General features: G+C 35.9%; 2 protein-coding genes and 1 long non-coding RNA gene across 4 annotated transcripts in view; 2 read left to right on the top strand and 1 right to left on the bottom strand.

The window, feature by feature from the left end:
* Positions 1-6,134, bottom strand: part of LOC113673104 (TNF receptor-associated factor 6) — a 23,092-nt gene extending 16,958 nt beyond the window's left edge. The window contains exons 1-2 of the mRNA XM_089183766.1: positions 2,626-6,134; positions 921-972 (exon numbers count right to left, since the gene is read on the bottom strand). Coding sequence (XP_089039892.1) covers positions 921-972; positions 2,626-2,984 — 411 coding nt within the window. The 5' untranslated portion in view covers positions 2,985-6,134. The remainder of the gene's footprint in view (positions 1-920; positions 973-2,625) is intronic.
* Positions 2,304-18,503, top strand: LOC149038684 (uncharacterized). The gene is made up of 10 exons (XM_089183767.1): positions 2,304-2,418; positions 12,055-12,204; positions 13,252-13,881; positions 14,332-14,424; positions 15,350-15,427; positions 15,536-15,583; positions 16,212-16,316; positions 17,115-17,201; positions 17,986-18,115; positions 18,338-18,503. Exons 5-10 carry the CDS (start codon positions 15,386-15,388, stop codon positions 18,346-18,348), a joined length of 423 nt encoding a protein of 140 aa, XP_089039893.1. The 5' UTR covers positions 2,304-2,418; positions 12,055-12,204; positions 13,252-13,881; positions 14,332-14,424; positions 15,350-15,385; the 3' UTR covers positions 18,349-18,503.
* Positions 18,344-22,150, top strand: LOC149038683 (uncharacterized). 2 transcript variants are annotated; one of them, XR_016180105.1, is made up of 3 exons: positions 18,344-18,415; positions 20,715-20,781; positions 21,236-22,150. It is a non-coding gene; the product is annotated as an uncharacterized LOC149038683 (long non-coding RNA). The 2 variants fall into 2 exon arrangements; XR_016180106.1 differs by lacking the exon at positions 18,344-18,415 and adding an exon at positions 19,217-20,291.

Raw genomic sequence — 22,150 nt, 5'->3', positions numbered from 1 at the left:
CACTCTAAAAATACAATTTGCCTGCAGGGAAAGTTGTTAATTGATGGTTATTATTCACATGAAGAACAATATCTCACAGATCCCAGGTGCCCTATCAAATGGCTTAAATTTCACCTTGTCTTGAAGGCCCTTTATGTCATTCTACAGTTTCAAATATTGATGAAAAAATCATGCACAGCAGCAACAGCCAAAGTATAACTAGGCGAAAAAACTTGTCTGAAGCCAGTTGGTGCAAATTGCTCCTAACGAGGCAAACTTGAGCCACATTTTTCCTGTTCTGTAAATTTTACATCAAGAATTCTTGCTGTAAAAAATCTTAAGCCAAACAGTGGCAACTCTTGGATGAACAGCTCGTCACAGTGTCGCCCAGACAACATGATCACTTTGGGTGTTTTTTTTTTACTTCACCGCTTGGCTGATTCAAAGCAATTCAACCTTCTTGTCAGATGCCCAGTAAGATATGGTGGTCAAGGTTTTCTAAATACATCATCATTCTACCTTGTTAGAAAACAACAAAAGAGACAACCAGCATGAAAGGTGCTATGAGAGGAATGAGTCTAGAATGTCCTTTGCAGCAGGAATATTCAAGATTTGAGCATGAAGTAGGCAGTGGTTGTTTACACTGGTCCCCATTGTCTAGACTTTCAAATTATGTTCAGTCATGTGTAATACTTAGGATACAAATTACACCACTGTTCATGTATCAAGCGCTTGATAAACTTGACTGCAAACTCAGACAGGCACTAAAAGCATAGCTAACAATGCAGTAAAATGATCAGCATTTAAGCCTTTCATTTACCTTCCAAATACTGACTGATAAGTCAATTTGTAAAGTGATCCAACTACAGTATGCATGTTCTGATCCAACCATTCACCATATTTCTTTCATGAAAACAGTAACACAGAATACTTGTACAAACCTGTGATTCGCTTAGTGGCTCATTATCTACAGGGCATTTGGGACCAGCATCCCTGATAATAGTAACGAAAAACAATGTTATTAGTAAGACTACGACTTATCAAGGAATAGCATCTTTACCTGTAGTTCTGTAGTTCTAAAACACAAAACAAAAAAATCAAATTGCATTTACTATATAACAAGCCAGATCCATTAATTGAAGGTATATCAAATGTTAAAAATTAAAACTTACATCAACCCTACTTATACTTGTCAAAAATGTTTTTATGTTATTTTTCCCAATAAACATTTCACTGCAAGAAGGGCATGTATCATATATAAATAATACAACCTGATTTTTTTCCCTGAAAGAATTAAAATGAAACAAAAACAAAATATGCCCTCTTAAGCACTCTCCTAGACAATTCAGTATTTACTTCAAATTATCATCTTCATTCTACAATACTATTTTCAAAAAACATGACTCATGTTTCCTGGTTAATTCCCCTTGTAAACAGTTCACCATTATGAACAACATCTACATTTTTAGTTAGACTTGGCAGGAAGAGGATGAATTACTCATAAGAAATATAATAATATCAAATTTTCTCATTGAAGTCTGAAAATGAAACAAAAAAACAAAACCTCAGCTCTTTCATTTTCTAAGAAAATTTCCCCCAAAACCCAAAACATCGATAATGAAGGTAGAAGATTATAAATGGGATTCACACAAACTTTAATCATAAGATGTGACAAAATAAGTGATTGGCAACATGAAAATGTTACAAGTTATGCTACTACCCTTCCTTATAAGTTTTAGCTGTAATGGATATTGTTGAGGACACAAAGAATGACTTGTGACATGCACACAAATTACTCCATGCCACGCAAGAGTACTAATCTATAAATACTTTAACCCTCCCTTATCTAAAATGATGAAAACCCTTCCACATAAGACAATAAGCTGTGACGCTTCGAAAAAAAATCCCCATCCACAAATAAGCTACTGCATCAATCAACTCTGCGTACAAATACCGTTTCATGTTCATATCAATCACAAGGGATTTTTTGATGCAAAGGCTACCTTCCAATATGGATTGGCTTTCTCCAATTGCTTCAAATATTCTTGTCTGTCTTTGTTTATTTCTGCATACCTGGATTTTCCATTTGAAACTGTTTGATCAAATCTGGAGTAAACACCCCCATAATGCTGTCACTGTTGTCTGACATGTACCCGACATATGTTATTAAGTGACTGGTTGACCAATATGCAACAACTGAGATGCTGCTCCTTTGAGTTTGCAAAATTGTCACATTCAAAGTTTCCTACCCAATTAGGTATATGAGAACAATAAAGGCATACACACGCATGCGTCACAAAAGAATCTTAGTTAACCATAAAGATGAGAAAATCATTTCATGAACCTACAAACTAGTGTCGAGCGAAGGGATGTAACGCTAAGGCGTGGAAACACGGGTAGAAAAAAGGCGTCATGTTCGTATTCTTCATAACTTATAAGGTACGGTTACAATGTGCCACTAGATATAAAGAAATTACCTAGATTGATCAAGACTAACAGCAAGTAACGGCAACATTGCAGATATGATTTGGGATCGAACAAACTGCTATGACGACCTCAACCCTTAAGTATATTTAATTTCCTTATGTGAATTTGGAACTTCATGTTATCAAAAACATGTATATGTAAAACTTTAATAGACCTTACCGTATTGACCGAACAATACAACCTCTACAGAACCTGTGACCACAGCTTGTCTGCACTGGCTCTCGCAGCCCCAGAAGACAGATAGGACATTCATATTTGCTTTCCAACGGTGGATCAAAGTATTCGTCATATCCTTCAGACCTTGGTTCAACTTCAACAGATGGATACCTGAACTGGGTTGCTGCTGAACCTTCAAAACTTGGTTCAAATGAGCTATCACGAGGAAAAGGAGAGGACTGGTCCTCTAAACGAAAACTACGATTCATAGTGATAAGTCCATTTTGCTGAATAGGAAAAAATTCGAATAGAGCGAAACGACGTTTCATAGAAACCGAAAGCGGGGAAATCCCGTATCCCATAATGCAATGGGAGATTATTATTATTGTTAATTGTTAACCCTCGCTTCCGTTTCACCTTGGTCGGGGGAGGGTGCGGCTATACGTAGTACTAACGTCATGCTCTTGCGTGCTCCAAGCTTCCTTTGTCACATTGTTTTCAGTTTTGAAGACAATAGGAAACACACAATCGAAAATGCTGACGTGTGCAATCTTGAATCCTCGATTTTTCAAAGTCACACACTACAGTTATCGCCTCGTGTTAGCTCCATAGTGTTGGCTCTGAAAACTCGTCCAATTAAGAATTTTGTGTTCAATCTCTCTATCGATCTCTGTCGCAAATGTTTTTTGCGCTGAGTGTTGTTTCCTTCAATCAAAGAAACGGCATCATGTACGCATTACCTGATCGACTTGTCAAGCTTTCTTCAAGTATTCTATCTGAAGTCATTTTTTATTTTTTGTAACGATCCTATTAACTTAACATTTGCAGCGTATCACAACGTACAAAGTATGTCCATGGTCAGTGCAATGAGATTGTCGCGTTGCCAAGTTTGAGGATCCGACAAATGTTTCAGGAAGAAAGCAAACAACAAAACCAACTTGTCCCTCGCACTTCGCAGAATTCCCCACATTTGCTGCTTGCACACTTTTCCACAGAAATTTTCTATCACAAGGATAACACACTAATCAAGATGGAGATGTGAACTGTCTACAATTAGACATAGCTTATAGGTTGTATGGCTTTGCGTAACAAACACGCCCTCATTAAAGCCTTTCAGTAAAGTTTGGGTTGGCACTAAATCGGTCACGACAAAACGCAGACTGCAGACCGTGCAGACTAACAACAAGAGTTGTTATGTCAATTTCATACTCAAAAGTGCCAGCTTTTTCAGCAGACTTTTAGTTAATTCTTAAAAGATTCTAGAAGTGAATACGCTCAGTCACCACCTACATCACCTATTGTGAGAACAAATTTTGTAAAAGCAAAGGGATTATGTTTAACGATACTGAAGATGAAATGGTACAGTGTATTAACGCTTCTTTTACCCCTGTATAATTATGTACCTCAAACTTTTCCTGTTTACTGTTGTAAGTTACTTTTATTAACAGATATCTATCTGTTCAACTTATTTAAAACAATTCATCATCACAGCATATCCATGGAATCTGTCTCTGTATTGACAAGTACTAGCAGTCTACCACAATTAATTTTTAAAATTCTCTTCACAAAATATTGCAAAATAATTTTAAAAGCATTTACTCTTAAACAACTTCCATTAATTTTTTTGTTATCTATGGCATCATCAGGTGATGAACTGCTTGGTTATGTACACACTAGTGTCACAGCTCATTAACTGTATGAACATGTATCTGGAAAAGTCATATATATCAATTTTCAATTCCAGACATCTTCAACCAGTATGCTGAAGGCCATTTGTTTCTCCCCTCAAAAAACAAAGACACTGACTACTGCAATGCAGTGACACTTAAGCAACAGTTACCAAAGTGATCAAAGAAAAATCATACGAGGAACAAAATGAAAAAGCTTTGAAGAACACATCTGCTGTCCTTGTTGACCGAACAGGATCAATCAATGCTAAATTTTGGGAGGATAATGGGCAGATTACATAGAGGAGGAAGATACCAATATCTTTAACAATCTCAGAGTAAAAGGAATATTATTATACAAAAGAGAAAATAGTAAATACTGCCCTCAGTGGTTTTGCTATAAAGTCAACGATCCCATTCACTGAAGAGATACAAATTACTGTTACAATTTTGCATGTGTTACTTGCAACAAAAAGATTCAAAATCAAGGCAACTAAAAGAATTGCCCATCCTTCAATGTTAAACAGAAACCCAAACAAGATAACCAGCAAAACTAGGTCAAGTTCTACATGAAAGATCAACAACAGAACAATTTACATTTGTCATTCTTCAACATACAATTCCAAAAGTTCATGCAGCATATCAACAAGAACCTGCTTCAAAGTACCTTTAATGAGGAAAGCATCACCAATGTACTAATTTCAGAACCTGGAAAAGAAACAAAATTCACCATTATCAGTAGTGAATGTTTTAAATGGTACAGTTCTTGATGTTCTTGATGCTCAGTTAAAAATTTCAAAACACCAAACAGTTAACAGTATATGTTATTCATTACACTATAAACCTTACCAAGAAATTTTAAGATATTTAGAGAACATTACAATATGTGTTACTGATGCATTGCTTCAAATATCTAAAGATCAAACAAGAATTACTATAATCCAATGTTAATATGTAGTATGTTTCAGTTCTCTGATGTTTCAAATACCCTATAGGGTATATCAAAGCAGTCCATGTTATTTGTTTATTTTCACCTTACCCAGAAATGTTATTTCATATATAGGATACTTAAGAAAGTATGTGCAATGCATTACTCAGGTACCTAATACTGGGCAGTTCAAAAGTACATACTGTAGTGTTTGCAGTGGACAATACAAGCTGGTTTTGTTTCAATCCTATGGAAAAATCTCACTGGTTTGAATTGAGAATACTTATATTTTGTGTTACAAAAATTGCTTGGCACACAGATCTATTAACAGTAAATATTCTAGAACTAATTGTGAAATGACAGGCGCAACAGCACATGCTTTTAATCACTTGTCCATTATGATTTATAATGAAAAGCAAAAAGTAAAACATTTTTTTAAAGGTAATCAATGGTGAACACTTCAACTCATCCCATAAGTCACTACAATCTGCCACCCTAACAGTTCTGTAGTCTTTAATTTTCTAAATAACTTGAAACTTTAAGTTTTAAAGAGTTGCTCACAAGCATGGGAGAAATTTTAAGGATATTCAAGTCTAACGGAACAAATCGCATGGCTGCCAAACATCATTTTAGCTATTTATCCATCACCATATCAGATAAAGATCTTAATAGGCCAGCGAAACATAGTTAAGGGACATGTTATTTGTCTGTTTTTCATGAAATTGTTGACTTTTTCACGCTTGACGTGTGCTCTAAACGAGTATTTTGCTCAAAATTGTTTAGAAAGCCGAAAATTGCTCGAAGTTGCCAGAGCCACAAAGACTTGCTCCAAATGCCAAGAGTCGCTCAAAAGTTGCTAATGCACAATCAGGAGAGGCCTAGAAATGATTACATTGAGGCTATTTTAACACGGATCACTCTCCCTTGCACATTAGATATTCATGAGTATGAATTTCAACAAATAATTAAATGATAACATAGAATAATATTACCAATGAGAAAAATAATGAAAACAATAATAATATAATAATAATTTAAAGACGCTGGTTTGAAAGCTTCGTGGCCCCTCAATCCTCATGGCTTCATCAATATTTCACCGGTTAATTATAAATAGTAATATCACTTATTGCAATTCCAATTTTTAAGACATTTTTTTAATTCTAAAATGCTTTCCGCGGTTTTGGATATTCCATCATTTCGCTTCGTAAGATATCCCGCCATTCCACCAGTGCACCGTTCCTCCCTTCCATCATTCCGTTGAATATCAGTAGGTATCGTATTTCGCAGCTTTCTCGCTTTGCAATTTTGATGGCTCTTTCCGGCATAAGTCGTTGATTCAAACGGTAAAATGCTCTTTTTTCAAAGAAAAAATTCTTAAAGCTTCCACGATGTGCAGACCGTGTTAATGAGAATTCCTTTAAGGAAAAGTTTTGATTTAAATTATGCGTCAATGGGATCTTATCGTCTTATGCAGTGTCAAGGCAGGGGAATATATATAACGGCGTAATATGCGACTAACACAGTCTATATACTGTAAGATTTTACGCCACTAACTCAGTCGGTGATTAAATTATAATAAATTAAAATATAATTAATTTATACTACTGGCGTAAAATGTTACATATATATATATATCACCGACTGGAAGAAATTACGCCATTAGTTACTGGCGTAAAATCTTCCATATATAACTACCGACTGGAAGAAATTACGCCGTTAGTTACTGGCGTAAAATCTTCCATATATAACTACCGACTGGAAGAAATTACGCCGTTAGTTACTGGCGTAAAATCTTCCATATATAACTACCGACTGGAAGAAATTACGCCGTTAGTTACTGGCGTAAAATCTTCCATATATAACTACCGACTGGAAGAAATTACGCCGTTAGTTACTGGCGTTAAATCTTCCATATATAACTACCGACTGGAAGAAATTACGCCGTTAGTTACTGGCGTAAAATCTTCCATATATAACTTCCGACTGGAAGAAATTACGCCGTTAGTTACTGGCGTAAAATCTTCCATATATAACTACCGACTGGAAGAAATTACGCCGTTAGTTACTGGCGTAAAATCTTCCATATATAACTACCGACTGGAAGAAATTACGCCGTTAGTTACTGGCGTAAAATCTTCCATATATAACTTCCGACTGGAAGAAATTACGCCGTTAGTTACTGGCGTAAAATCTTCCATATATAACTACCGACTGGAAGAAATTACGCCGTTAGTTACTGGCGTAAAATCTTCCATATATAACTACCGACTGGAAGAAATTACGCCGTTAGTTACTGGCGTAAAATCTTCCATATATAACTTCCGACTGGAAGAAATTACGCCGTTAGTTACTGGCGTAAAATCTTCCATATATAACTACCGACTGGAAGAAATTACGCCGTTAGTTACTGGCGTAAAATCTTCCATATATAACTACCGACTGGAAGAAATTACGCCGTTAGTTACTGGCGTAAAATCTTCCGTATATAACTACCGACTGGAAGAAATTACGCCGTTAGTTACTGGCGTAAAATCCTCCATATATAACTACCGACTGGAAGAAATTACGCCGTTAGTTACTGGCGTAAAATCTTCCATATATAACTACCGACTGGAATAAATTACGCCGTTAGTTACTGGCGTAAAATCTTCCATATAAACACAACCGACTGGAAGAAATTACGCCGTTAGTTACTGGCGTAAAATCTTCCATATAAACACAACCGACTGGAAGAAATTACGCCGTTTGCGGCTGGCGTGAAAAATTACTTAGCGGGAAGGTATATTTATTTTTTTTTTCTGTTTTAGCGAGGCCACCTTAGTAAGAGGTGCGACAAATTTTTCTTTAAGCTTGACAAGGGACAAGGTATGGACAGCTTCTACGGGCATTTCGTTTGTTCCAACTTTCTTACTGCAGAGTCGTAGATGTGCTTCTACCATAAATTTTAAAAAAATGATTACAGTTTACTTTGAATTCGAATGCCTTGTATTGCTTTTTTTTTTGTGTGTGTGTGTGTGTTAGGATGTGTTATCGTTCCAGTTCGCATTTTCAAGACCAGTCATTACCCACGTTTTCCCCTGCCAGTTTACCGGATCAAATCTTTTGGTCTCCCGAAAGTATTTTGCCACATTAGTGGAGGGGTACAGGCCCGGGAGAACAGGGGGCTGGAGGCGGGAGCAGAAAAAGCCGAACCTAGCTAAGTTTTTGACTTCCATTTAATGCCCACCCAGAAGAGAAATTTCGTTTCTTTATTACGTCCAAGGTCATGTATGAGGTGTCATGAAAAATCGACGAAATTGTCGGTGTCTTTCAGCTGTATCAGTAGAAAATTGTCCAAAGTGAGTAAGGTCAAATGTCATTGTTGATCAGCCTCATTATTTTAGGCGTCGCAACGGAAAATCAGTCTGTATAAGACCTTGTTTCTGCTATTGACAATCACGTAGGTAAATTATAGCAGTGTAGAAATCTATCAATCAACGTATGTACAACGATTCAACCTTTCCGGAGAGGTATAAAGAATATTTCAACTCCTCAAAGAAATCTGAATAATTATAGAATGTGACAACGAGCCGGACAAAGTAATGTACAATACCAGAGCTGAAAATAAACGCTCAAAATGCAAATGTTTGTACACTTCCTGTGCAGTGATACGAATCACTCACTGAATCTAGCTTTCATATTGCTCACGACAATAGCTACTGCCGAAGAAAAGCGAACATTACACGCGATGGGTATTCAATTAGCTGATTCAGGGCCAGTCCGTAATAAATCCATACATTTTACACTAGTCAGTAATATTTTACGCCAGTAACTACCGGCGTAATTTCTTCCAGTCAGTTGTGTTTATTTGTACGATTTTACACCAGTAACTAACGGCGTAAATTTCTTCCAGTCGCTACTATTTATATGTAAGATTTTACGCTAGTAACTAACGGCGTAAATTTCTTCCATTTGGTTATATTTATATGTACGATTTTACGCCAGTAAAAGGCGTAATTTCTTGCAGTCGGTTGTGTTTATATGCACGATTTTACGCCAGTAACTAACGGCGTAATTTGTTGCAGTCGGTTGTGTTTATATGTACGATTTTACTCCAGTAACTAACGGCGTAATTTGTTGCAGTCGGTTGTTTTATATGTACGATTTTACGCCAGTGACTAACGGCGTAATTTGTTGCAGTCAGTTGTGTTTATATAGAAGATTTTACGCCAGTAACTACATACATACATACATACATACATCTTTATTTAACAATGCAGGTTAGAAGGATTGGCAAGACCGAAGTCCTGATGTGGACCTGCCTAACTACAACTTAGAAACAATTACAATAAAATATATAATACAATTGGAAAAACTGAGTGAAATCTGTCTTGAACACAATCCTAATTTGATAAATAAATATATAACAAGTATTAATTCGTAATTAAAAATATAGAAAGTCATCGTGTTTCATTGAAACACAGCAGGAACCTTTAGCAAAATTTATGCTATTGAGAAGATGCTTATTAACCTTAAGCTTGATCTTAAACAGTCTTAAGTTAGCACATTCCTTGACATGATGGGGAAGTAGGTTCCATGCCAAGGCGGCCCTGTGTTTAAAAGAGGACCTGCCAAATTCAGATCTTGGTCTTGGCACTTCAATATTTAGAGAATTTCTTAAGCTGTAATTTGTTTTTGCCTTAGAAATTAAAGGCGCGTAATTTGTTGCAGTCAGTTGTGTTTATATGGAAGATTTTACGCCAGTAACTAACGGCGTAATTTCTTGCAGTCGGTTGTCTTATATGGAAGATTTTACGCCAGTAACTAACGGCGTAATTTGTTGCAGTCCGTTGTGTTTATATGGAAGATTTTACGCCAGTAACTAACAGCGTAATTTGTTGCAGTCGGTTGTTTTATATGGAAGATTTTACGCCAGTAACTAACGGCGTAATTTCTTGCAGTCGGTTGTCTTATATGGAAGATTTTACGCCAGTAACTAACGGCGTAATTTCTTCCAGTCGGTAGTTATATATGGAAGATTTTACGCCAGTAACTAACGGCGTAATTTCTTCCAGTCGGTTGTTTTATATGTACGATTTTACGCCAGCAACTAACGGCGTAATTTCTTCCAGTCGGTTGTTTTATATGTACGATTTTACGCCAGTAACTAACGGCGTAATTTCTTCCAGTCGGTTGTTTTATATGTACGATTTTACGCCAGTAACTAACGGCGTAATTTCTTCCAGTCGGTGATATATATATATGTAACATTTTACGCCAGTAATATAAATTAATTATATTTTAATTTATTATAATTAAATCACCGACTGGGTTAGTGGCGTAAAATCTTACAGTATATAGACTGTGTTAGTCACATATTACGCCGTTATCTAACTACCGTCAAGGCAGCAACTGAGAAGATTATATCATCGGATCTACATAATTTGCTGATTTAAATGGTAAAATGCTCTTTCTTCGAAGAAAAAAATTTTCCGGTGAGTTTCATGATGCGCCGATCACATCTATTAAGATAGTTCTGCAACGAAAATGTTTGTTTTCAATCACGCGCAATCCTGAGATGATTGGGAGATGTTTATCGTCTTCTGCTGTCTTTCATTGTGTTACGGCAAGAAAGAAAAACCAGAAATCACAAAAGGAGAGATCTCAACTGTATATTGAGTGCGAATGTCGAACTACCAAGATGGAAACATTGGGTCAAAATTGGGTCAAGATTGGAATTCTGTTGTTACACTCTCACTCACTCATTTCTACAAAACATGTGGCTTCGCCACATGTAAGACGCGGTAACCATAAAATGGAATGTTTACAAAACCTCTCAAATGAAATGTGAGAAAATAATACTCGGGCCTTGACCTCAAATATTCCATGCATTGTATACTTGCGCTATTTTAGGATTTTAAGATTTTAGGGAAAAACGTAGTTACTAAAACAAGGAATGACCTGAACTGACCTAAAATGACCTAAAGTGAGCTGAAATGACCTATAATGACCATGAGTGATGTCTTAAATGGCCTTACGTGATTTCTAAAATGACCTAAAATGACCTTGAGTGATTACTAAAATGACCTCAAATTACCTTAAATGACCTTGCGTGATTTCTAAAATGACCTAAAATGACCTTAAATGACCTAGCATGATTTCTAAAATGACCATAAATTACCTTGAGTGATTACTTATATGACATAACATGACCTTGCGTGATTTCTAGAATGACCTAAAATGACCTTAAATGACCTTGCGTGATTTCTAAAATGATGAGGTCAAACTGGTAACAGTCTAACCTTAAGCATGTGCATGTGCACATTTCCCTGCACTCCATTTTTCAGTCATTTACCATCAGTCAAACTCCCACTAACTAAAACCGTTTTTTTTCCTTTGGAGTTCTGGTTAGCAGGGTTCTTCTATAAAATAAAATCTATCTAGTGAGTAAATCTAAGTAGCTTTTGTCTATGATTGCAATGCATGATAAATACTATTGTAAAACTTAACTGTTTGCGTCTCGATGATCTTCAGGGTTTGATTGTAAGAGGGTGGAAAAGGGTTTTTGCGTGACGCGTGATGGCCCCAAAATTTGCGGGGTGACGGGGGACCGGACAGTACAACATGGTGCGTGATTTGCTGTTTTACAAGCGCGTGACACGTGATTTACAAGACTTACCACTTAGATTAAGTGACAAGCAAACGCTCTCTGACATAGAAGGATACCAATCATTTAAAGAAAATAGAGTCTTAACAAAGATCAATAAACCGTGACAGCCGTGACACTGTTTTTTCCTGGTCTTTTCCGTCCTTTGCTGACCTTTGATTGACCTTTGATTTCTTTGATCTTTGTGGTAGGTGCAAACAAAGTTAATGTAGTTAAAATTTGCACAAGGACTATGACCTTCAATGCCTGGTCGTGGTGGTGCTTCACATCGTATCCAGAAAGACTAGAAAGTAACCGAATTCATCGAATGAAAGATTTGAAAAAACGAACCAACTTGAATAGTAAGTAAGTAGGCTTAACTCTTGTGTTAAATATTCTGATTCTTTAATTTGTTTTTACTATGTTCAGTACTTGAAAAGTACGATTTGATATTGCGAAACGAAGCCCGATTGAACGTTCTCGGAGCAAGTAAGTCTTCTATATTTGTCTGGAAAAAAGCAATATGACAAGTGAAACGCGATTCATTCCAGAATAAAAAACGTTGGATACAAAATGATTTTTGATAATCTGCTGGTTTTCACGTGACGTCACTAAATTTCAGACTTCAGAACTATTGATCCTCCTGAGATTTTACTTTCATGATGTATTACAGCAGCTAAAAACTAATATTCAGACAAATTTTCACTCCAAATGGGTTCTTGGTTTAGTGATAGACTACTCTTGAATTTCTAAGCTTTTGCGTGACGTGGCCTTTACATGTCGAGCGAGAGAGCTGTTATGTTGGTTTAAAAGGTGACTTATTTAGGGAAATTCAACTATCTGAACAGTTCTTGTTTTAGAATAAAGTATTATTGTTACGTTTATGAGTTCTTAGAGAGATAAATTCACGCTTTTGTAGCAAAACTCAGTGACAGATGTTTCTGCTGGTTTCCGGCCGCCATGTTGGTGCCCATCTAGGTGGGCACCAGCATGGCGGCTCCATACAAATCTCTATAAATTTGTGAAAAACGTTTCTCCTCATATCTTCCGTAAGAAAAATTGCTGTGACCTGAATCTTGGTGAGAGTCTTTACATGTCTAGCTTCTTTCTATTTCCAGATTCTAGACTAAATCGATTGAACGGTTTTTATTTTTTATTTTGATCTATTTTGAATGGCGTGACACTGAAAACCAGCAATAGGTTGAAATCTTACAGTATTATCTTAGCGTGCTTTCACCTTTTAACGTGATTGGTTAAAAAAATTCTTCGTGATGCGTGATTTTATAGAAAAATTCAGCGTGATGTGTGATTGGAATCCTCTTTTTGCCACCCTCTTGTAAGTTCACTAGTTTGATTGCTTTTACATATTATTAATAAGTCATCGTAGTACCTGTGTTTTTTATCTTTAGATACTTTGATTATTACAAAACAAAGCCAAGTGGAAACCATCAGCTGTGCAAAGTTGGCAGCAATTTATCTGCAGATTTAAACCGCAAACAATACAAACAGGCCAGCACTAGGATTTTCTTGTCAGCCACTGTTGTAGGGGGGAACCAAATGGATGACTCTCCATCTGACTTGGGACAAAGGGAAATCATCACCACAAATCAAGGTAAAAACTGAACCACAAGTGATTGCCATTATGACAGTGAAAGGAACGATAAATGTCTCTTCTTGTTAGCACTTGAATGCTCAGTGTCCTTACTCCCGTAATCCCCATTCATATCTGACAAAAATTTCAGCCATAGCTATAGGTCAAGATCACAAAGAGTCAGTTATTGTAGCTTTAATTACTGACATGGACGAAACTTCAATATTGCAGTGTTTGTAGAAGGATTAAATGTATTTCTCCAATTGTACTCAGTAGGGTAAATAAAGCACTTGCACTGGTTGGATGAGAGGTTTGTAGCTGTGTCTACTGAGTTAGTAATTGCTGAATGCTGCATACCTAGTTTCAAATTGAATTAATCAGTTTTTTGTCTCATATCCAGATGCACAAGCTCCTTCAATTTCCACATAGAGTCTGCAGCCAGAGAAAGGTACCATTCTCTTAACTTTTGATTAAGAATGTAATTATGTAACTTCTCATAAACTTCTATGTTGATATCACATATGATTTTAAGGTTCTAGCTTTCAGATTTCATTTGGGGACAATTGAATTCAAATCAGCAAGACAATGAAAAAACATTTGTATACCACTTTATAGTTTCCAGATACTGGATTTGAACCCAAACTGACCACAAGTCTTGCATCTAATCAGTAGCAACATTAGTCCCTCAGTTCAACCACTGAATCTTACAATTATCATGTCAGGTGGGCCTCAATATCATGGCGACCAGCATCCAGTACTTCATGTATATTGTTTGAAATTCAATTCAATGAAAAATAATTGAAGTCAATGCTTGGTCAGCTTTCTCATGTTTTAATTTCCTTTCTTCTCTCTTTCATTTGATACTCAACTAATTTGTGTTTTCCCCTTCATTCTGCAGTGGGTTTAGTGACTTTCAAGCTCTCAGACTCTGGACTTGGACTCATGGGTACCAGGGAATCACCATGTTTCAGCGTATAAGATAAATTTCAGGGTATGTTTGTAGCCTATCATTAGTAGTTGTGGCAAGAAATAAATTTTTTCATTCTACTATCCCATGATACAATTAGCACCATCTTCATTGTACATATAGCTTCTGGCTGCATTTAACTTCATACATTAATGTCAATTCTAAGAATATCACCCATTGCGAACCATTAGATAGTTTCTCTTAAAATCCATTCAGTTCTATCTTCACTTGTGCCTCTATTTATTATTAGCATAGATGGGGAAACTGACCTAAATATGGTTGTGTGAGGGTGGGGGTTTGGGAGTGATAGCTATACAATAATACTCTTAGCAGCAGTGTGATCAGCTGAGCTCTAAAGTAGACGTTAACTTTTATCTTTGCAGGAATGTGTACAGATGGTTTTTACCAAACCATATTTCATTTAACCACTGCAAATATTTGTCCTGGAGTTTCCTTCACTGGAATCCCATTCAAAGCTGTAAGCTAATTCACATTACACCATAGCTCTAGTAAATATAACAGGTACACAAAACCTGAAAATAACTATTTTGCTAAAGGTGTTTTCAAAATATACAGTTCGCTACAAGTTTGGATTCATTGTAATTATTCATTACTATGTGGTGACATAGTCTTGAGGTAACTCCAAGTGTTCTGATTGGTTCTTACTTGGTTGGTATTTTGTAAGATGGACAGTTTCCATGGAAACAGAATAAGCTGTGTATTATTTTTTTCTTGAAAACTGGAAAAATAAACATTTATTTTCCGTGAATCATTTAATAATCTACTTACTAACATCACTGGCTCAAGCCATACTGAGGAATATTGTCCCTTAGTTTTTTTTGTATGGACCTTGCTGTACCCAGTCTGTACTGCCACAGAGGGTCAGCCTTTTCATGACTTTTTTCAAGCAGGTATGTTTTAAACAATGAGATATTCTTTCTCCTTTTAGCTTTGTTATCACATTAAAAGAGGCCTTTAGATAGCCATGATTGTGACTGTAATGGCTTCACACACCCTATCTCTTGAGGTAAGTTTTCCTTTCAAAAAACTGTATCTTTATTTTGACTTAATCTTAAACAGAAAATAAAATAATACAATCCATAGATGTTAAGTCAGTATTAATACCTTTTATTAGGGGAAAAGACTTATTTGCTTAAAAAGGCAACAAGGAATAGGCCAAGAAGTATGATGACAATGCAATTGGAACTTACAAAGTGAACCTTGTGCATGGTGCTGACAGTGTTAAGCTTGTTGATTACATTCTGATTGAGCTATCATTCATTATCAACTGTTTTCTTCAAATGCATCCCAATAACTTCATAATCAATGAAATTACGGGTCTCTGAAGACTACAGAATAGTTTAGTTGAGCCTGGGAAGGTTATAGCATTTACCAAGGGTGGGGTAATTGGACAAAAATTAAAAGAACAGATAATGCACTGAAAAGAACTCTGCAAGCACATGAATATGGAAATAAATAGAAGTGAGTGAAGGAAAAAAAAGTACTTTTCTTTACTGATTCTGCTGAAGTTGATTAGGTTAAAGAGTTATCAAGAAATTGGTCACAGAAACAGGTTTTCCCTGTATTCCTGCTAATTTGAGAAATTGAGGAGGGGCTTATTTGACATTTAGGCCTAGAGGGTGGCTTTTTATTCAGAGGGGGGGGGGGCACTTATTGGGGCATGGACACTTATTTAAGGAAATACTTTAACCAAACACCAAAAAGGATATTAAGTCCTTTTACATAATTTGTGTAGACCCCAAGTCAGTCTCACCATTAAGAGAAAATTAAAACAATTTTTTCTGTTCTAGCCATGGAGGCACTTGGTGGCCAAACTCTTGGTTTACCTCAGATTATTCTGTGTACACCATCCATGGGGGGGTCAAGCCAACCCACACCTGTGGAGAGATATGCAGGTAATAAATGAAATTTAGTTTGCTTTACTCTAAGATACCTTGTACTCTGAAAAAGCCTGAGCCATTAACTGAAAATTGTAACTAATCTAGAAGGTTACTGTAGGCACCCCCCTTGATGCAACAGTATTTCCTCAGAGTGCATACAAAAAAGGAAAATCAAAGCTAAAGCTACTATAATAATGACCTTATTTTTGTTTTTTTATTGTTGTCAATAGTACTGAGCAACTTACTGGACATATTTTGATAGCCCATGCTTACATAATTGTCAGGCAGAAAAACATGTTCATTTTGCAGAAAAATGACCATAATTTGGATCAAGTTGTACTCAGATAAATTAAACCAAACTTGCATCCCAAAAATAAATTGTCAATTCCTAAAGTCAACCATACCCTTCCCTCTGATGATGGGCTAACACTTGAAAGGCAAACTTAGAAACTCTTTACAGAGGCCAATTTACGTTTATAGATTGATTGGCTGGTGGGCAACAGGTTAAAGGTTTCTGATATATGCACTAAACTAGTTAGCAAGAAGGGAAAAAAGGATTGAATGGTAACTTAGAATTTGATTGCATCAACCTTGATGAACCATTTGAGAACATTCATTTCAATGAAATGTTACAAATCCCAGTATATCAATGAACATATTTTGATTCTTCCAAATAATGACAAAATTTCTTTTTAGAGTCAACTATAGTCCACTGCAATTTCTGTCAATATCACCTAAAGTCAGAGACAAATTATTTCGGGGTAATTTGGTATCAGCTACATCTTAACTATAAATGTTCTTAATTAACAACAGAGGAACCAACAACAAGGTACAACGAGGGCAACAGTTCAACCAACAGAGAGAAAAGACAAAGAATTAAGCCTCCCCGAAGATGATCTGGTAAGTGCTTCATATATGAAATAATTAAGACTGTATTTGTGTTGTTTAAAAATGCTAGCTATCAAATGATGCAAACCCTTTTGCAGCTTACTTCAATGGGGTTACACATACACTTCAACTCCCACAGCCAAAAAACATGCTCAGTGAGATCTGGAAAAACATAAATATAGGAAGAAATAAATAAAATATTTAAAAGGTATACATTTACTATTATTGTGTTGTCATTTTCAAGATACAAATAGCTACTAAGATTTGATGAATGGAAAACAATTATGTTTCTGATGCAGGCTGAAGAAATATGCAATTTGTGGGAAAATTGTGTCAGAAAAGGACCAAAAGATGGTGTAAAGATTAAAGTTTACATGCCCAGTGGTTTGTGCAAAAAAACCTTTCACAGAGGAGGTTCCTATCAAGTGCATGATAACCTTGCAAGCAATTATACAGCTTTAAAATAACGTACATAATGATCCAGATGTTTTGCTATTTTAGGAAATTATGAAAATTATAAAAATCACTACAACATGGGAAAGGAGATTTGCCTTTAAAAAGTGCTGCTGCACATCCCCCATGTAGCTCATATATGTAATTTTTGTATTAACTCTACAATGAATTGCAGACCAATGAAGATTACCCTTCTCAAACTTCTCAGTGGTATCAGCTTGCCTTTTCAAGAGGTTTAAATTCCCCCACAACCAAACTTTTAAAAGTATCCAATAAGTGAACTAGAGAAATGTTACAAATAGTTTTTACTTTTAGGATATTACCTTGAACCTTTTACTTATAGGAGGTGTATGACTTGCTTGGGAGTAGCCACAAGCAGCCATTGTTCTTTGTCCTAGAGAGACAGGAAAACAGGACAGTGTTTCCAACAGAGGCTGTTAAACCTCCTAGAGAAGTGCTACCTAGTGGAAAAGGTATTGAATCAGTTAACCTATTTAAGTATCGGTGAGTGGTATTTTCAACCTATGAATAAGATTCAAACCACATGTTTCTTTTCTTGCAATCAAAAACTGCAGGTTATTTGATAATGCCATTCAGAGAACTTTATTGTCCTGTGAGCAATATTTAGTACTCATTAATCACTGTATGTTGGGTAACACTCTAAAATGAACTATGTGTTTGAACATTCTTTCTAGAACTGAGTTGAAGTCTTTCTCCTTTACTTCCAGTCTGAACAGGAAATGGACAAACTTATGTCAGAGTCCCCAGAAAAAGTAAGACTTTATGATGTTATGACTTGTACTTATGAGTGGAGGCTTTCTAACACTCTATTTCATCTCTCCTAACTTTTCATACTACTTCATCCACATGACCACATTTATCATTTCATTTATTGTAACATGTAACTGAACACATTGAAGGAAGAGCTAACACCACCTATATATACACATATAGATATGATAACCTGATGACTTGTGTGTATCAACTGTTGCCTGCAGATTGCAATTCTTTCGTCAGTGTAATTTAGGCCAGGCTTATTCCAGTAATAAAATGTCAGGATTAGGTGATATAGGTAACCTTAGCTAGGGTTAGATTTGCCTGCAGCTGCTTGGCTACAGATGCTTACACACACAAGTCTGATTAATTAAATGACCATTATCTTTGTTATATTGTTATTCACTAATTCCATATGCCCTCATTAAAATAATATAATTGAGAATCATCATATACTATAATAAATTACTTTTACTTTATAGGATCCTTTTTAATGCTTATAATGTACATCCCTTGATATTTTGAATAGTTATAATGAACATTCATGTTATATTAAAGCATCTACAGCTATTGATGAATTTACTTTTAGTATACCACTGGTACACAACAAATGGCATATCACACAAGTTAATTTCATTACAAAAAAAAATCAATTAGAGGAATCACTTGTTTTGTTCTCTATCCTGGTTATTTACCAGCTTTAACGGGGATGCAGAGAAATCTAAGTCCTGAATGCCTATTATGAAAAAAAAAGTCCCTGTCCATGCTTTAATGCCAGAATACACAAGGGATGTTTTCAGAAACTATAAAAATGTTGAAGTGCAAGATTGAACTTAAAGATTTTGCATTTAAGATAAAATGGACAGGAGAAATTTAGCATGTAGGAAAGGGCTGAAGGAGAAATGAGAAGGGAGTGGGTAAAACAGAGGGGCCAGTGAACGGAAGGGAAGCTAAGGGTAGAGAGAGAGAGAGCAGATAAGGGGAAGGAGAAGGAGAAGAGAGTGGGACTTGAAGAGGGGAGGGTGGGTACAAGAGATGGGAGTTTAATTTGGTTATAGGTCATGGTTAGTAGATGAGTCTGGTAAGGAGAGACTTTTTGGGGTTCAGTTGGAGATCCTGTTCATTTATTTTAAATACCCTTGTTTTCTATGTTTTTCCTTTCTTGAGTGCTTTTTTTCCCCGCTGGTCAGTTTTTTTCCCCTTCACACAGTTTTTGAAGTCTACCTGGCTAGTTTTTTCATGCATTTGGTGATTATATTTAATTTTACTGTTGAGAACATCTACAGTGGTTTCTGTCAATGCCACATCCAAGAGCAATTTTCCAAGCATTGTCTTAGTAATAGGTACACATGTATATATAAGAGAAATCTCCCAAGAAAAAAAGGAGGGCATTGACATTTGTCCCTTTGTGTACTTTTGCAAGTAGAGAAAAACATACCAGAAGTTCCTAAACTCAATGTATTTCAGGTAATCCTACAGCTAGATTTATAGTGTAGGAAGGTGCTTTTGTACCCGGAACTTGTAACCTCTACCATAGAAGTGGATGGTGTTCTTTTGTGAGGTCTCACCTGGAGTTCCAAAGCTAGATTTGGTAGTGGAAGGTGCTTTTGTACTCTGGAGCTTGCAACTTCTACTATAGAGGCGGAAGGTGCATTTTTCTGCATGGGTGCAACTAAGGCAAGGGTTCACTCAGTGTTCTACAGCTAGATTTGGCAGTGGAAGGTGCCCAAGTACTCTGGAGCTTGCTACTTCTACTATAAGGGCAGAAGGTGTGTTCCTCTACGAGGTTTCACCTGGAGTTCTATTGCTAGATATGGCAGTGGAAGGAGCTTTTGTATTCTGGAGCATCCAACTTCTATACCATGGAGGCTGAAGGTGTGTTCCTTTGTGGTAGCATGACAAGAGCAAGGTCTCACCTGCAGTTCTAGAACTAGATTTGGTACCAAAAGGTGCATTTGTACTCTGGAGGTTGCAACTTCTACTACAGGGTTGGAAGGTGTGTTCCTCTGTGGGAGCTCTGCCATTGTCACTGATGGTCCAGATTTACACTTGTTTCATTGAATTAGGAATAAAGGGGTGTTTTTCGTAGTGTTGTATCATTTCAAAGATATTTTACTTTAATATTACAATAGAATCAAGGAACTTAAAGAAATGCTGTGGAGTCTTAACTTCCCATTTGTTCAACAAAACTTAGACTTTAAAATTTTCTTAGAGAAAGACAAATGTAGATAGTCTATTTCTGTAATCAATAATTCTTTTGGTCGGGGATGCTTCCACTCTTCTCCTATTTCCTTCCAGGAGTCATTCAAAGGAACTGGCCCTCAAGAAACTGACCAGGACTTCAACTCAACCATTGAGACTAGAGGTATGTTTTGATTGGTTTTTGTTCTAGCCTTGTTAGTGCTTTTCACCTCTTATCAAGTGTGAATGCATCAGAGTAATGCAAACAACACTGTTATCACTGAAAGTTAAGTAACCAGGAAAGTTTGTGTACTGAATTAAAGTCATAATGATCCAGTTTTCATCTTATTTAAAAAGAATGAAAGATAGATGTGCTCTACATTATAATTGGATAGTTACAAGTAAATGTACACTGGAAATACTAAGTTTTTTCCCACTATTGGAATGTTAATTGACTTTGGTAGAATTAAAGAAATTCAAAAATATCCTCATCATTTCAAACTTCAGGTCATCAATTGTTTGAACCTCTATAATCAGGGTGACCACAAAAATAATGTGGTCAATAGCCAGGACTTGATTGAAGAAATACAACTTAATTGTCTGACACAAGTTTAACAATACTTTAAAATTTAATTTAGCTGATGATAATAACAAGGACACTGGAAAGAAAGTTAAGAAGATGAAGAAGAGGATGAGAGAATTGATAAATAGGTGACTAAAGGGAAATCAAGAGACACACATGACAAAAAGAGGAAAAGAAAGAGAAAACCAGAAGACAACAACAAGTCAAACTTGAATGCCAAAAAAAATTAAAACCAAAGAAGATGACATTGAAGTGAACAACATAAATAGACGTCAAATGAGAAGGCTAAAGCTAAAGAAAACAAGAAAAGTAACACTAATAACTAGAAAAATCTACCTTAGGTTTTATCACACAAAAAATTATTTGTTTTTGCCTGCTGTCATGACGTTGGGCAATTATATGTCATATGTATGTATGTATTGCCACAAAAAAATATTTTTAGCTTTTTTCTCTAAAGTAAACTTGAAAAAAGGAAGCTTTTTACAGACTTCGGCTAGTTACACAACACAAATGTGAAAGAGTGAGTCACATTACAACTTGCTCTCTCTTGAGAGAAAGAAGTGACAATAAACTTCATGATCATTGTCCTTGATAAACAATTCTTCTTTCTTCAAGTTCAAATGTAATTTTTCTATGGTAGGATTCATTTTCAATATACAACCAATACAATTGTACAGAAAAATCCCAATTATTACAGTTACATTGATCACCAGAAACTGCAGCAATCAAGTTTGAAAAGCTTACTGTTTGCAAATTTCAAAGCAACAGTTGTACATCAAGTTTTTTTCCACTGATGACGTTTAATGTCATGTTTTAAATTCAAGATTTTTACCTGATGTCCACTGAATTGTACTCTGCTTACAAGACAACTTTTCACTTTGAAATACACAACCATTAATAATATAGAAAGAGAGCCCATAACATGTTATTAACCTTGTTGTTTTAAAGTAAAAGATGGGCTTTATAAATT

This window comes from Pocillopora damicornis, chromosome 10 (assembly GCF_964200805.1).
Source record: "Pocillopora damicornis chromosome 10, jaPocDami1.2, whole genome shotgun sequence".
Taxonomy (NCBI): domain Eukaryota; kingdom Metazoa; phylum Cnidaria; class Anthozoa; order Scleractinia; family Pocilloporidae; genus Pocillopora; species Pocillopora damicornis.
This window is presented reverse-complemented; position numbering and strand designations above follow the sequence as displayed.